Source organism: Colobus angolensis, unplaced genomic scaffold (assembly GCF_000951035.1).
Source record: "Colobus angolensis palliatus isolate OR3802 unplaced genomic scaffold, Cang.pa_1.0 Scaffold142, whole genome shotgun sequence".
NCBI lineage: Eukaryota > Metazoa > Chordata > Mammalia > Primates > Cercopithecidae > Colobus > Colobus angolensis.
Window position 1 is genome coordinate 1,085,540 of NW_012114511.1, and position 11,387 is coordinate 1,096,926.

An 11,387-nucleotide genomic window follows, 5' to 3' on the forward strand; every position below is an offset into this window, starting at 1 on the left:
GCCTGCGCACCCTCTGTTTCTCACTGGCCTGTGCCCACCTTCAGAGCTGAGTCTTCTCAATCCTTAGATTCAGCATAGCAGCAAGAATGAGCAGGGTTTAGAATAAAGGAAGCATAAATTAATGGGCAAAAATGTAAGCATGACCATGTTAATTGAGAATTGTTTGTAATAATGAAAATTGAGAAACTTTCCAAATGCCTGTCAATAGAAGAGGGGGTTAAACAAACAGCCACTAAAAAGAATGAGGTAGATCTTACATATATTGTCATGGAAATATGTCAGCGACATTTTAAGTGCAGAAATGGAGGGGCAGAATAACATATATGATGTTATTCATTTTCATTTTAAAATGCATATCATATATGGGTAATTATATGGGCATTGAGAAACCCTTGAAGGATACACACCAAATTTAATAGTGGCTATTTCTGGGATGTGGAATTGGGAGAAGGCTTTCAGTTCCTACTTTGATGATGGTGATTTCTTTGTATATCACTATAACGATGGTGATCTGATGATGGTGATTACGGTAATGTTTTAATTTTTTTACAGCAAGCATATATTGTTTTTATAATATCTTAAAATAAAAGCACATCTTATTGCAGAGCTAGGGCTCCCTGCTGGATACTTGTTTTTCAGGCTGCGGGCTGGCTCTGCCTCGCTACCCAGCCTCAGCCTGGCTCTGAGTAACAGCCCCTCCCCTCCCTGCCCTCCTGCATGCTGGGCAGACACTGCCTCAGCACATCTTCTACACCCTCACTCTCACCCAGGAGCACCTGAGCTGCAATGAATTAAACTTGGCTTTAATGAAGAAACTCGGCTCCCACCCAAACAAATCTCTTGTGGTAGCCAGATCTGGGAGGGGTCAGCCAGCAACGGATCTACTTCCTCTTAGATTTTTCTGGAGAGGGCAATCTTGTGGAATAGTTGGGGCCAACAGCTTGTGAGTTTTCCTCCATCAACACATTATGCTTCTATTCAACCAAATATGTGTGTGTGTGTGTGTGTGTGAGAGAGAGAGAGAGAGAGAGAGAGAGAGAGAGAGAGAAAACGCATGTAGTCTGTTCCCAGTGCTGTTACAGGCATTGGGTGACAATGGCAGGGACTCTGCCCTCAGAGAGCTTAGTACCCAGCATTAATTTCTGTGTCATGGTCAGGAAAGTCTTTAAACAAATGGAATCCTATTTTTAAGAAGGATGAAAACAAAACAGAATTCCAAGCCAAGCACCAGCTTTGGTGTCTGTGTCCTGGAGTTGGGGGGCTTCAAGGTTGACCAATTTGCCTTACTAGGAACGATGAAAAGAAGAACAAAAACCATTACCATTCAGCAGCCCCTTTCACTCCTGAAAATTATTAAGGGCCTCAAAGAACATCTGCTTATGTATTTACCAACATTTACTGGAAATTCAAACAGAATTTCAAAAATATTTATCCATTTAGGTATAATAATAAACCCATGACATTTTAACATAAATAACATTCTATGAAAATAACGATTCTTTCTAAACCAATGTAATTAATGAGAAGACTTGTGTTGTTTTCCCTTTTTGCAGCTAAGTCTGGCTTAAACAGAGGGCAATTGTGTTCCCCTGTCTGCTTTTGCTTTTAGTCAATGGGTTATCACTTGCAATATAGCCTTTGGGAAACTCCATTGTACACTTGTGAGAAATAAGATTGAAAAGAGCAGATAACATCTTAGTATTCTATGCAGATAACATCTTAGTGTTCTATGAAAGTAGTTTTGAACTATTTACACATGTATTATGTATATATCCCTCACCCAAAGGGTGATACCCTCAGAACAGCCGCTTGGTGGCAGCAGAGGTCAACTAAACCCTCTGCAGGAGTCCGCGTCTGGGAGTGCACGACCTTGGCCCTGTGGTGAGAGCACCTGGACCCCGTGACACTTCTCTTCCTGTTTCCTGGGCATCACCATCTCCCTTGGTGTTTCCCTTTTCCTTCTCTGTGGTGGAAAGAACTTCACACTAGGGAGACCTTCCCCTTGGGTTCCAATTTCACGTGGGCCATCGGCTACCTGTGTGCTCTTGCAGGCATCGGTGCCCCCTGAGCCATCTGTAAAATGGCCACATTGGTCTCCCTTACCTCCTTTGCACAGCTTCCATAACAATCAAGTGCAAAAGTGTTTTCGTAAACTGTAAAGTGCAAAACATGGGGTTTGGAGGAAGGGGGGGAGTGTGATTTTTCTGGTTTCTGTTCTTTGCCTGCCTTCTTCTCTGAATCTGGGTTGTTTGCTTTTTCCAGGCGGTGAACACAGGGTGACTAGTGTTCCCTGGGCCTCATCTCTGCATGTGAAGCCCTGAGAGCTGCAGAGGTTTGGCCTTTGGACCTCCAAGTGGACATCAATTAGCAAGCGTGGGCCAGGATGGTGCAGACACTGAGGTGGTCCTTCTGATGCCTGGGATGCCTCATGAGTCGCTGGTTCAAGCCCTCCAAGGTCTGATCCCCAATGCCCACTGCTAGGCTGGCATCAAAGAGGTTTCCAAGAAATGTTTGGTCCAGAGAAGTCCAGACCATGAGCACCAGGGAGCCAGAAACCATCTAGTGAAACGTTGCCTCGCTCCTCTGGCTTAGGATGGGGAGGGGCCAGTGAACTCTGGGCTCAGCTACTCCCTCCAGTCTCAAGTACCATGCCCGGTGCCTCCCGTCTCCTCTCAGCACCTACCAGGTTTCTCCCGGCTCCTGCACCCGTGGATCCCGAGGACAGCAGTAGCGCCTTCCTCAACCGCACACTGAGTCCAGCACGTGCTCCTCACTGCGCACTTATTAGTGTCTGTTGAATGATTCAATCACATCCTCAGGTCTGTAGCAAATAAATGAAGATTTCTTTATTTTTTGTTAACTAAATTGAGATTTTTTTTTTCAAGTTGATGACAGAAAAAATAATTTTGCCATTTCAGGGTAAAACTTCGAAATTCCAAGTTAAATGCCCAGTTCAAGATTTTTTCCTTCTCTACCTTCCCCTGGGGTTGACTTTTGATCTGGGAGGCTTGGGATTTAGGGAGAGGCTTCAGGGTTCTGGGAGGTGCTCTGTCCTACCCTGGTGTTCCTCCCGGCTAGTCCTGGGTGTGGCTTTCCCTCCACGGTGGCTTCTGCAGAAACATCTTCAGTCCCATTTGGTCCCTGTCCTTGGTCTGAGCATGCCACATATGCCCATGCCAAGGTCTCTCCGGCCTTACCATCGTCCAAGACACATCAGTGCCTCTCTCTGCCCTGTGTGAAAATCTTTGGTTTCTCCGTTGAAACTATTCAGGGGGCTGCATTAAGCCCAGCTTCCTAGGGCCTATGGGTGGTCCTCCCTATAACAAACCTTAGATGTGGTGGCGAGAGGCATTCTCTTTTCATGTCATCTCCTAGGGCACTCAGGGAATGTGGCTCATGTGCCCTTCACTCTTGGTTTTCTACACGCCCCCCTCGCCCTCCCCAGGAGTGCTGCCCTCTACCCCGAGGCTCTGCTGGTGGCCAGGCAGAGAGCTCTTCTCCAGGGAACTCAACAGTGTCTGCCATCATCCTCTCCTCTCTGACTTCTCTTCCATAGTCCAAGGAGTTACCATTGGAAATTCTAAAGCCAAGAATTAACCTCTGTATCAACAACCTCTATACCAATAAGTGCAGAAAATACATCTGACACAGCCCAATCTCATTCAAGATAAAAGTGTTCAACAGACGAGAATAGAAGAATTTTCTCAGTCTGATAATAAGCATTTATGAAAAGTCCACGGCTCACATCATATTGATATTTAATTGTGAGTGAGTGGATCCTTTCTCACTAAAATCAGGAACAAAGCAAGAATATCTACTCTCACCACTTCTATTCAACATTGTATTGGAGGTTCTAGCCAGAAATTAGCCAAGAAAATGAAAGAAAAGGCATCCAAATTGGAAAAAGGGAAGTAAATTACCTCTATTTACAGATAATATAATACAGTATAAAGAGGGATGGTTGCACAACCCTGCCAATGTACTAAAATCTATTGAATTATACTCTTCAAATGAATGAATGGTATTGCATATGGTATATGAAGCATATCTCAATGAAGCCATCTGTTTGTTGTTGTTGTTGTTGTTGTTTGTTTTTTTTTAAGATAGGATCTTGCTCTGTCACCCAGGCTGGAGTGTAGCAGTGCAGTCATGGCTCACTGCACACTCAACCTCCTAGGCTCAAGCGATCCTCCCATCTCAGACTCCGAGTAGCTGGGACTACAGTTGCACATAACCATACCCAGCTAAGTTTTGTATTTTTTGTAGAGATTGGCTTTCACCATATTGACCAGGCTGATCTCAAATTCCTGGACTCAAGTGATCTGCCTGCGTCAGCCTCCCAAAGTGCTGGGATTTTAGGCATGAGCCACTGTGCCTGGCTAAAGCCATCTTTTTAAAGTAATAAAAATAAAGAATGAAGTCTTTTGGGTCCTCTTTGAGTTTCTGCTGAGGCCTCCCCTTGCAGAGAAAGGGAGGTCTTGGTCTGGGCTCGATGAAGCAGGGTGATAATGTGACAATGGGAGGAGAGGAACTGTGAGGCTGAAACATCACAGCGTCTTCCTGCTTCAAACTGGATGATGTGCAGAGGAAGGGATGGATGGATAGACGGGCAGGCCAGCTTTATGGCTGGCCACATCTTCGCTTGGCTTTGACCTGCAGTGTGTCCTTTGATCTGGAATCTACTGGAAACAACTCTGCCTGGGGCCTGGCAACCTGGAGAGGGTAGCAACTTCACCGCTTGCGAGCAACGTGCTTCTGGCCAAGTTATGCAACCTTGTTGGGCCTACTTATCTCATTTGTGCAGTGGGAAAAATTACATACAACAATTATATAAATATCTCATGGGGTGGTTGTGAGGATCCAACCAGATATTCTACCAAATAGGCTTAGCAGAGTTCCTGGTACAGAGTAAACAATAAATGTTAGTTCTCCTTTCTCCAGGGTGACTTCTTGATGAATCTCAATTCTCCTGGCACAGAGAAGATGATAATTATTGCGCACTTCACTGTAAGTGAACCCTCCCTGGAGATTGCCTGCAGGAGGGAACACTGCAGGTTATGTGACTTTTGCAGAAAAGCTGAGGGAAAGCACCAAGCTATGCTGGTGATTAATCTGCATCGGTGAGTGTAAGCTCGTCTCTGCCCATCTCCTCTGGCAACACGTTACATTTCTGAGTTGTATTCTGAAACCATCACCAACCATCAGCATCTGTCCCTGCTGTGATTCTGCTTGGGCTGGTGTCTCCCCATGCTGCAGGTGGTAAACCACAGTGTCACATGATTCAACTATGTCTGGGGCCAGTCATTCAGAAAACCCACATGGAGGAGAGGAGAAGAGAAGGTCCTGCAGCTGCATCTGGAACTCCATGCGGCAGGCTGTCCAGGAAGCTGCAGAAACCTCTATCCCTCCTGAAGACACCCAGCCCAGCCCCAGATAAAATGTCTTGGAGAGAGTGCCCCCCACCGCCTCCCTGGGTAAGTAGGGCATGAGCTAGAGAAAGGCTGTTTTGTTAATGCAGTTTACCAATTTCTTATCATTATTCTGAAATACAAACAACTGTGAAAACTCAAGATTTGTTAGGACTTATTTCGCTACAAAACTTGACCATTTCAGTGACTGCTGCAGGATTGATATGTTTAATTATGGAACCTTGCCCCAGGCCCTGCGGTGGGTGTTATTTAATACATGGCACATGGATTGTTTTAACTTTCTAAAAGGCTAAAAAGCTTGAATTCTGAAACCTATCTGACTCCCTAGGTTTCTGGATACGAGAGTGTGGACTGCAATTATGATGGGTCTGTTTTACCCTCAGGCTGTGGTTGGAAGAAGCACAAGGTACACCCTTATACCCTTGGTATAAAGAGAATAATAAAGGGGCAGAATGCAAACAGCAAAGGGTTTGGAAGCAGAGACTAGGGGTGAAAACTTCTTCTAAATCTCACCACCTGTGGGATCTTGGAAATGCCATCGAGACTTTCTAAGCTTTGGTTTCAGTATATATAGAACAAAAACATGTAATAATAGTATCCACTTCCTACCGTAACTAGGGGGTTAAGCACTTAATTATTAAGCATTTATTCTGCATGCCCACATTCTTGAGCAGTCTCCCACCTCCAAACTGCTGCCTTCTCCTATTTCAGGCACATGGCCAGTTTCTCAGGACCGTAGCCCTCTAAGCAGTGCTCCAGGGCTCCCTCCCTCAGACACGCCTTCAGCCTCCCCTAGCGGCAACCCTCAGACAGTCCCCACAGACATTCTTTGTAACTGCTCCCTGCAGCCTCCCCTGAGCCCCAGCTACAGCCTCTGAGTCTGAGGGTCTGTATTCAGCATCAGGAGTCTTATCACCATAGGAGTCTCTGATCTATTCTCCCCCTTAACAACACTTGTAGCTTTCTTTGTTCTGAGCAGCAAGAGATGAATAATTGCCTAGAGACCAGCTCCTGTCATTTCCCCCCATATGTATTTATTTCAAAATAAAGACATACAATTTTAAACACATAATCACAACTGATATTGATTTAGAGTAGCTTACTTGATTTTTAATTGTAGCAACTTAAAGAGAAAGCATTTTAAATTTAATAAATAGGATAAATAATATTTCATCTTCATATTTTGCCTCCCATCCCTCTCATCTTTTCTTTCTGGAAAACTTCCAGGAGACTCTTCAAAAATGTCAGTGCGTTGCCTGCCATGGTTTGGTTGCATGGCTGTTCACAGGAAAAAATCTGTAGGGATGAAAGTTGGTAAGGACAGAGAGACTCAAATGATGTAGAGCCAGGCAGCCCCAGGAGCCAACCTGCCAAGAGCCAGAGTCGGTGGTGAGGAGTGTGGGGATGGGAAGGGAAGGGGCTTGATACCCAGAGCAAATAGATGGGCAGGTGCAGGCTAGCTCACGTGGTGTAAAGACAACATAGGTGGTTGACCTCAAGTTGGATTTCAGGGCTCTTTACACACACACACACACACACACACACACACACACACACACACACACACCCCTATTAAGTGACCCTAAATCTCCCCATTAGAGAAAGCCTTTCTGGGGACTCTTTGAGGCCTAACATTGTATCATTATCCTTTTAGGTTGTGTTTCCAAGGTCATTTGACAGTACAGTGGCTAAGAGTGGGGCTCTGAGGTCACACAGACCTGAGTTCAAATCTCAGCTCTGCCACTTATTAAATATGCAGCCTTAGGCAAATTAGTTAACCTCACTGAGACTGATAAATTGAATAATTGTCCCTAAGGTATGTATTTATTCAGTGAGACAGCATATATTAAGCACTTAGAACTAGGTGCCATTGATGGTAGAAACACATGCAGTTAAACAGTTGAGCTCAGGGCTTTCAGACTTCTAGGATCTTGTGTGGAGATGCTAATACCCAAAAAAGGGAGGGAGGTTGCCTCTACCCAACTTGCCATCCCACTCTGCTGTCAGGGACAAGGGTATATGCTGAAGAAAAGAATGTGTGGATGGGCATTCAGGATGAGTGGCAAGCTTCCACCTTGACCTGGGTGCATTGCCCTTTAAATACCTCCTTAATCCAGGCCAGGCATGGTGGCTCACACCTATAATCCCAGCACTTTGGGAGGTCAAGGCGGGCAAATCACTTGAGTTCAGGAGTTGGAGAGCAGCCTGGCCAACATGGTGAAACTGCATCTCTACTAAAAATACAAAAATTAGCCGGGTATGGTGGCACACACCTGTAATCCCAATTATTTAGGAGACTGAGACAGGAGAATCACTTGAACCCAGGAGGCAGAGGCTGCAGTGAACTCAGCTCCACCGCACTCCAGCCTGGGCAACAGAGCCAGACTCTGTCTCCAAAACAAAACAAAACAAAACCTCCTTAACCAACAGGAAAAATAAAAATCCCTTTTAACAACATCCATTCAGTTAGTACATTGAATCTCTAGGATAATTTTGTATTATGTGAGCTACATCCCTGATTCTCTAGATTGTGGCTTCTAATTACACTCAGAAAGGATTCTTTCATTATTCCACAGTAGAGAGAAGTAAATGGCTCTGTCGGCGTGTTTTTTAAAACTAGGGGGAACAAGGATCTATCTCACTTTAATTCTATTGTTTCAATGGATCTCACTTTAATTATATTACTTCTGATTAAATTTCTTAGATGTCTTTTATCAACCTTGAAGTATCAATTCCAACTTTATCATCCTTTTGTGTTCAAACAGGGTTGGCATCACCATTCACATAGAAATCACCGACGGGAACACATCACATATGAAAACAAACTTACGGGACACTTTTTGTTCCTTAGTACTTCAACAGATTTTTTCACCCGATTGAAAATCAGTGGGTATCTTGTTTGCACTGTGGTATTGGTCATCTGAGACAGTCCCTCCCTGAAGCATGGTCCGGTGCAGTTGTCCTGGTAAAATAGTAAGGATTTATTAAAAGAAATATTCTGAGGGCAGCTTTGAAAATATATCACAAAGAGCAATATAAGAGATGATTTTTATTTAATCACCATTACTCAAACTTGCATTATTTTTAGATCGGTCCCTTGCCAATGTAGGAAGTGATCTTCCATATTTAAAGGGGACGCCATTTTTCCATAGTGACACCCCCTGGAGGAGACTTCCTGTATGTTATACCCAGGAAACATGAGGGCTGCGGGCCCTGAAATAGTCAGCTCTGACTGTTCTTTTCAACGGGCGCTTCCCGGCTTCAAGACTTGTAGGTTTGAAAGTGCAGAGTAAGGAAAAGCCTTTCCACACCAGCTAATGGGATGTGACAGTTGAATGCAGCTGGTATTTCAGCAGCAGCTAAAAACACGGACTGTACACCGAGGGGCAGGGGCTGTGCTGTCTGCCTGGTTCCTGCCTAGAAGGTGCTCTAGCCTCTTCTCCTCTAATGGATGGACAGCGATGGGTGCGATGTCTTACCCTAGCCAGGGCAAGAAGCTCAGATTCTCCCAGGCCTTGCATGAGAAAGAATAAAGCACTGCACCTTGGAGAAGTGCCTCCTCCTCACCCTAACCAGGAGTTTGAATTAGGAATGAGAACTTTCCTGCCACCTGTTCTTCCTGCCAGAGTGGGCAGTGGCCCTCTGGAAGCCCTCCTTCCACTCAAAACCTCAGATCCTCTGTCTGCCCAGAGGGCAGCACTCAAACCAACAGTCACTCTAATCAGCTAGACAGACAACAGGGAGGTAGGGAGGAAGGGAGGAGGCAGGGAGAGGGAGGTATAGCACGTAGATCATTCATGCCAGATGAATGATAAGGAGTAGTCTTTTTATTTACATTGTTTCACAACTCTAGAGTTATCAGTAAATGAAGTAGAAAGCAATATGATATGAGCTACAGCAATTACTATATCCTTAGTTCCAGTTTTATTTAATTGTGCACATGGCCACCTATCTAAAAAGATATTCAGGATTTTTTTTTAATGTTGAAAAGTGTTCAAACTTCTCAAGAGGCATAAAGTTAACTAAATACAAAGAAATTTTCATAATATAGGATTTCAAGATCCTAGTTTTAAAAGGGAATAATTTGTAACAATGTGGTTTTAACAGGGAATGCTAATCATAACAATTGAATTAAGCAACAATGTATAACATTAAATATTAAATAAAGCAACTTATTTTTACTTAAAATCAAACCAAAAAAATCCAAGGTCAAAATTATATTCTTTCACTCTACTTACAGAAGGAATGGGCAGACAGAGACAACTGGTCACCTGCAAGGGAAATTTCAGAGTGAAGATTCCAGATGTGAAAATTAAAATTAATTTGGAAAGTTCTTAAAGAGCATTCACTCACATTAGCACTGCAGTGGCACTTGGAAGCTGCATCTTCCTAAAGTAGATAGAGAGATAAGAACCTTTAGTCAGCCCTGAGTTTCTTCATCCTCATACATATTTCACTTTGTCAGTAGCCGTCTTTCCCACGGGCGCCCCCTGCAGCCTACCTGCATCTTGTCGATGAGGAAGTTGATGTCCCTGACGATCCCGGTCGAGGTTGGACACCCCTGGCCTGCCACGGAGCACAGGAGCAGGGCAGAGGTAAGGACTGTGGCCAGAAGCATCTTGACAGAGGACTGGAGCTCGCCTGAAGACACCTTCAAATCGAGTGGTATTTAAAGCTCCCTTTCAAACATGGAAAAACCCTGACATCAAACTGATACCGAGAGCCCACTTTTTCTCTGTAAGTTGGGGCCACTTTATATTAACAAACAAAAAAATCAAACTGAGTCACTTGACAAAGATGATGTTGTGCCAGGAAATATCATTCCTCAGAAAAGATGATTTTCAAAAAGTTGAGTACTGAAGTGCTGAAGGAAAAGTTAAAGATCTAAAAACCAAGAAAAAAAAAAAATTTAAAGGCAGGGATTCTGGTTGTGAGAGTGAGAATACTTTCCATGAAAGCCCAGGTCTGTATTTTCCCTTTTGACTTTATGGGAAATGCTGATAAAATACAGCCAGTCGCGGGTGTTTGGGGAGAGCGAGTGGGTCAGGGGAGGGTGCGTGATATTGCAGGACTTCACTTCTCTCTGTTGGGGTTTTTTTTAGTAATTGCAACCTCAGTCTTAACTATCCTTTATTCTCAAATCTCAATGTTTTTCATACCCAGGATCAAATTCGCCACCTAATGCAAATGCATCTTAGAAGTATCCTTTTGTGCAAGTGTCTGAAAGAAGAAATCTTCAACTATAAGCACAAGAATGTGGCAACCGTGCTGGTTAAAATTGGCCTTGAGGACTCCTCAGTATCTTTAGAGACCTTGTATAACACTGCATGACATCGAGTAAAAACCCAGTACTTGACATAGTATAATAACTAACATTTACTAGTACCTTTTTTTTTTTTTTTTGAGACAGAGTTTCGCTCTGTCACCAGGCTGGAGTGCAGTGGCACAATCTCGGTTCGCTGCAACCTCTGCCTCCCGGGTTCAAGAGATTCTCCTGCCTCAGCCTCCTGAGTAGCTAGGATTACAGGCACCCGCCACCACGTCCAGCTAATCTTTTGTATTTTTAGTAGAGACAGGCTTTCACTATGTTGGACAGGCTGGTCTTGAACTCCTGACCTCATGATCTGCCTGCCTTGGCCTCCCAAAGCGCTGGGATTATAGGCATGAGCCACCACACCTGGCCATACTAGCAACATTTCTAAGCACTTTACATGCATTAAGCCATGTAATACACTCAGCCACCAAATGAGGTGGGTAGTAATTTGTCATCACCATTTTTTACCCTTTAAAACACTGTCTACATCTTAATGTTCTGGCCCTTCAATGTGGCTGTGTTTAATCATTATGAGTCAAAAAAGTAGTCTCACTGTAACTCTGTGAAGTTATAATTATTCTTATTATCTTACAGATGGAGAAACTGAGGCATAGAGAGGCAAGTAATTTGCCCAAAACACAAAG

At 44.0% G+C, this 11,387-nt stretch overlaps 1 protein-coding gene across 1 annotated transcript; it reads right to left on the reverse strand.

The window, feature by feature from the left end:
- Nucleotides 1–6,461: 6,461 nt before the first annotated feature.
- Nucleotides 6,462–10,052, reverse strand: IL9 (interleukin 9). Its single transcript, XM_011935254.1, has 5 exons — nt 9,931–10,052; nt 9,783–9,818; nt 9,668–9,700; nt 8,260–8,391; nt 6,462–6,725 (listed from the first exon to the last, which is right to left on the reverse strand). Exons 1-5 carry the CDS (start codon nt 10,045–10,047, stop codon nt 6,606–6,608), a joined length of 438 nt encoding a protein of 145 aa, XP_011790644.1. The 5' UTR covers nt 10,048–10,052; the 3' UTR covers nt 6,462–6,605.
- Nucleotides 10,053–11,387: the final 1,335 nt, after the last annotated feature.

Bases quoted from the DNA above. Each gene is read 5' to 3' on its own strand.
- IL9 (XM_011935254.1), bottom strand. From the start codon at position 10,047: ATGCTTCTGGCCACAGTCCTTACCTCTGCCCTGCTCCTGTGCTCCGTG. The intron at 9,819-9,930 runs GTAGGCTGCAGG...TATCTACTTTAG, and splicing joins TCCTCATCGACAAGATGCAG to GAAGATGCAGCTTCCAAGTG. The intron at 6,726-8,259 runs GTAAGTTTGTTT...TCATCCCTACAG, and splicing joins TAAGGAACAAAAAGTGTCCC to ATTTTTTCCTGTGAACAGCC.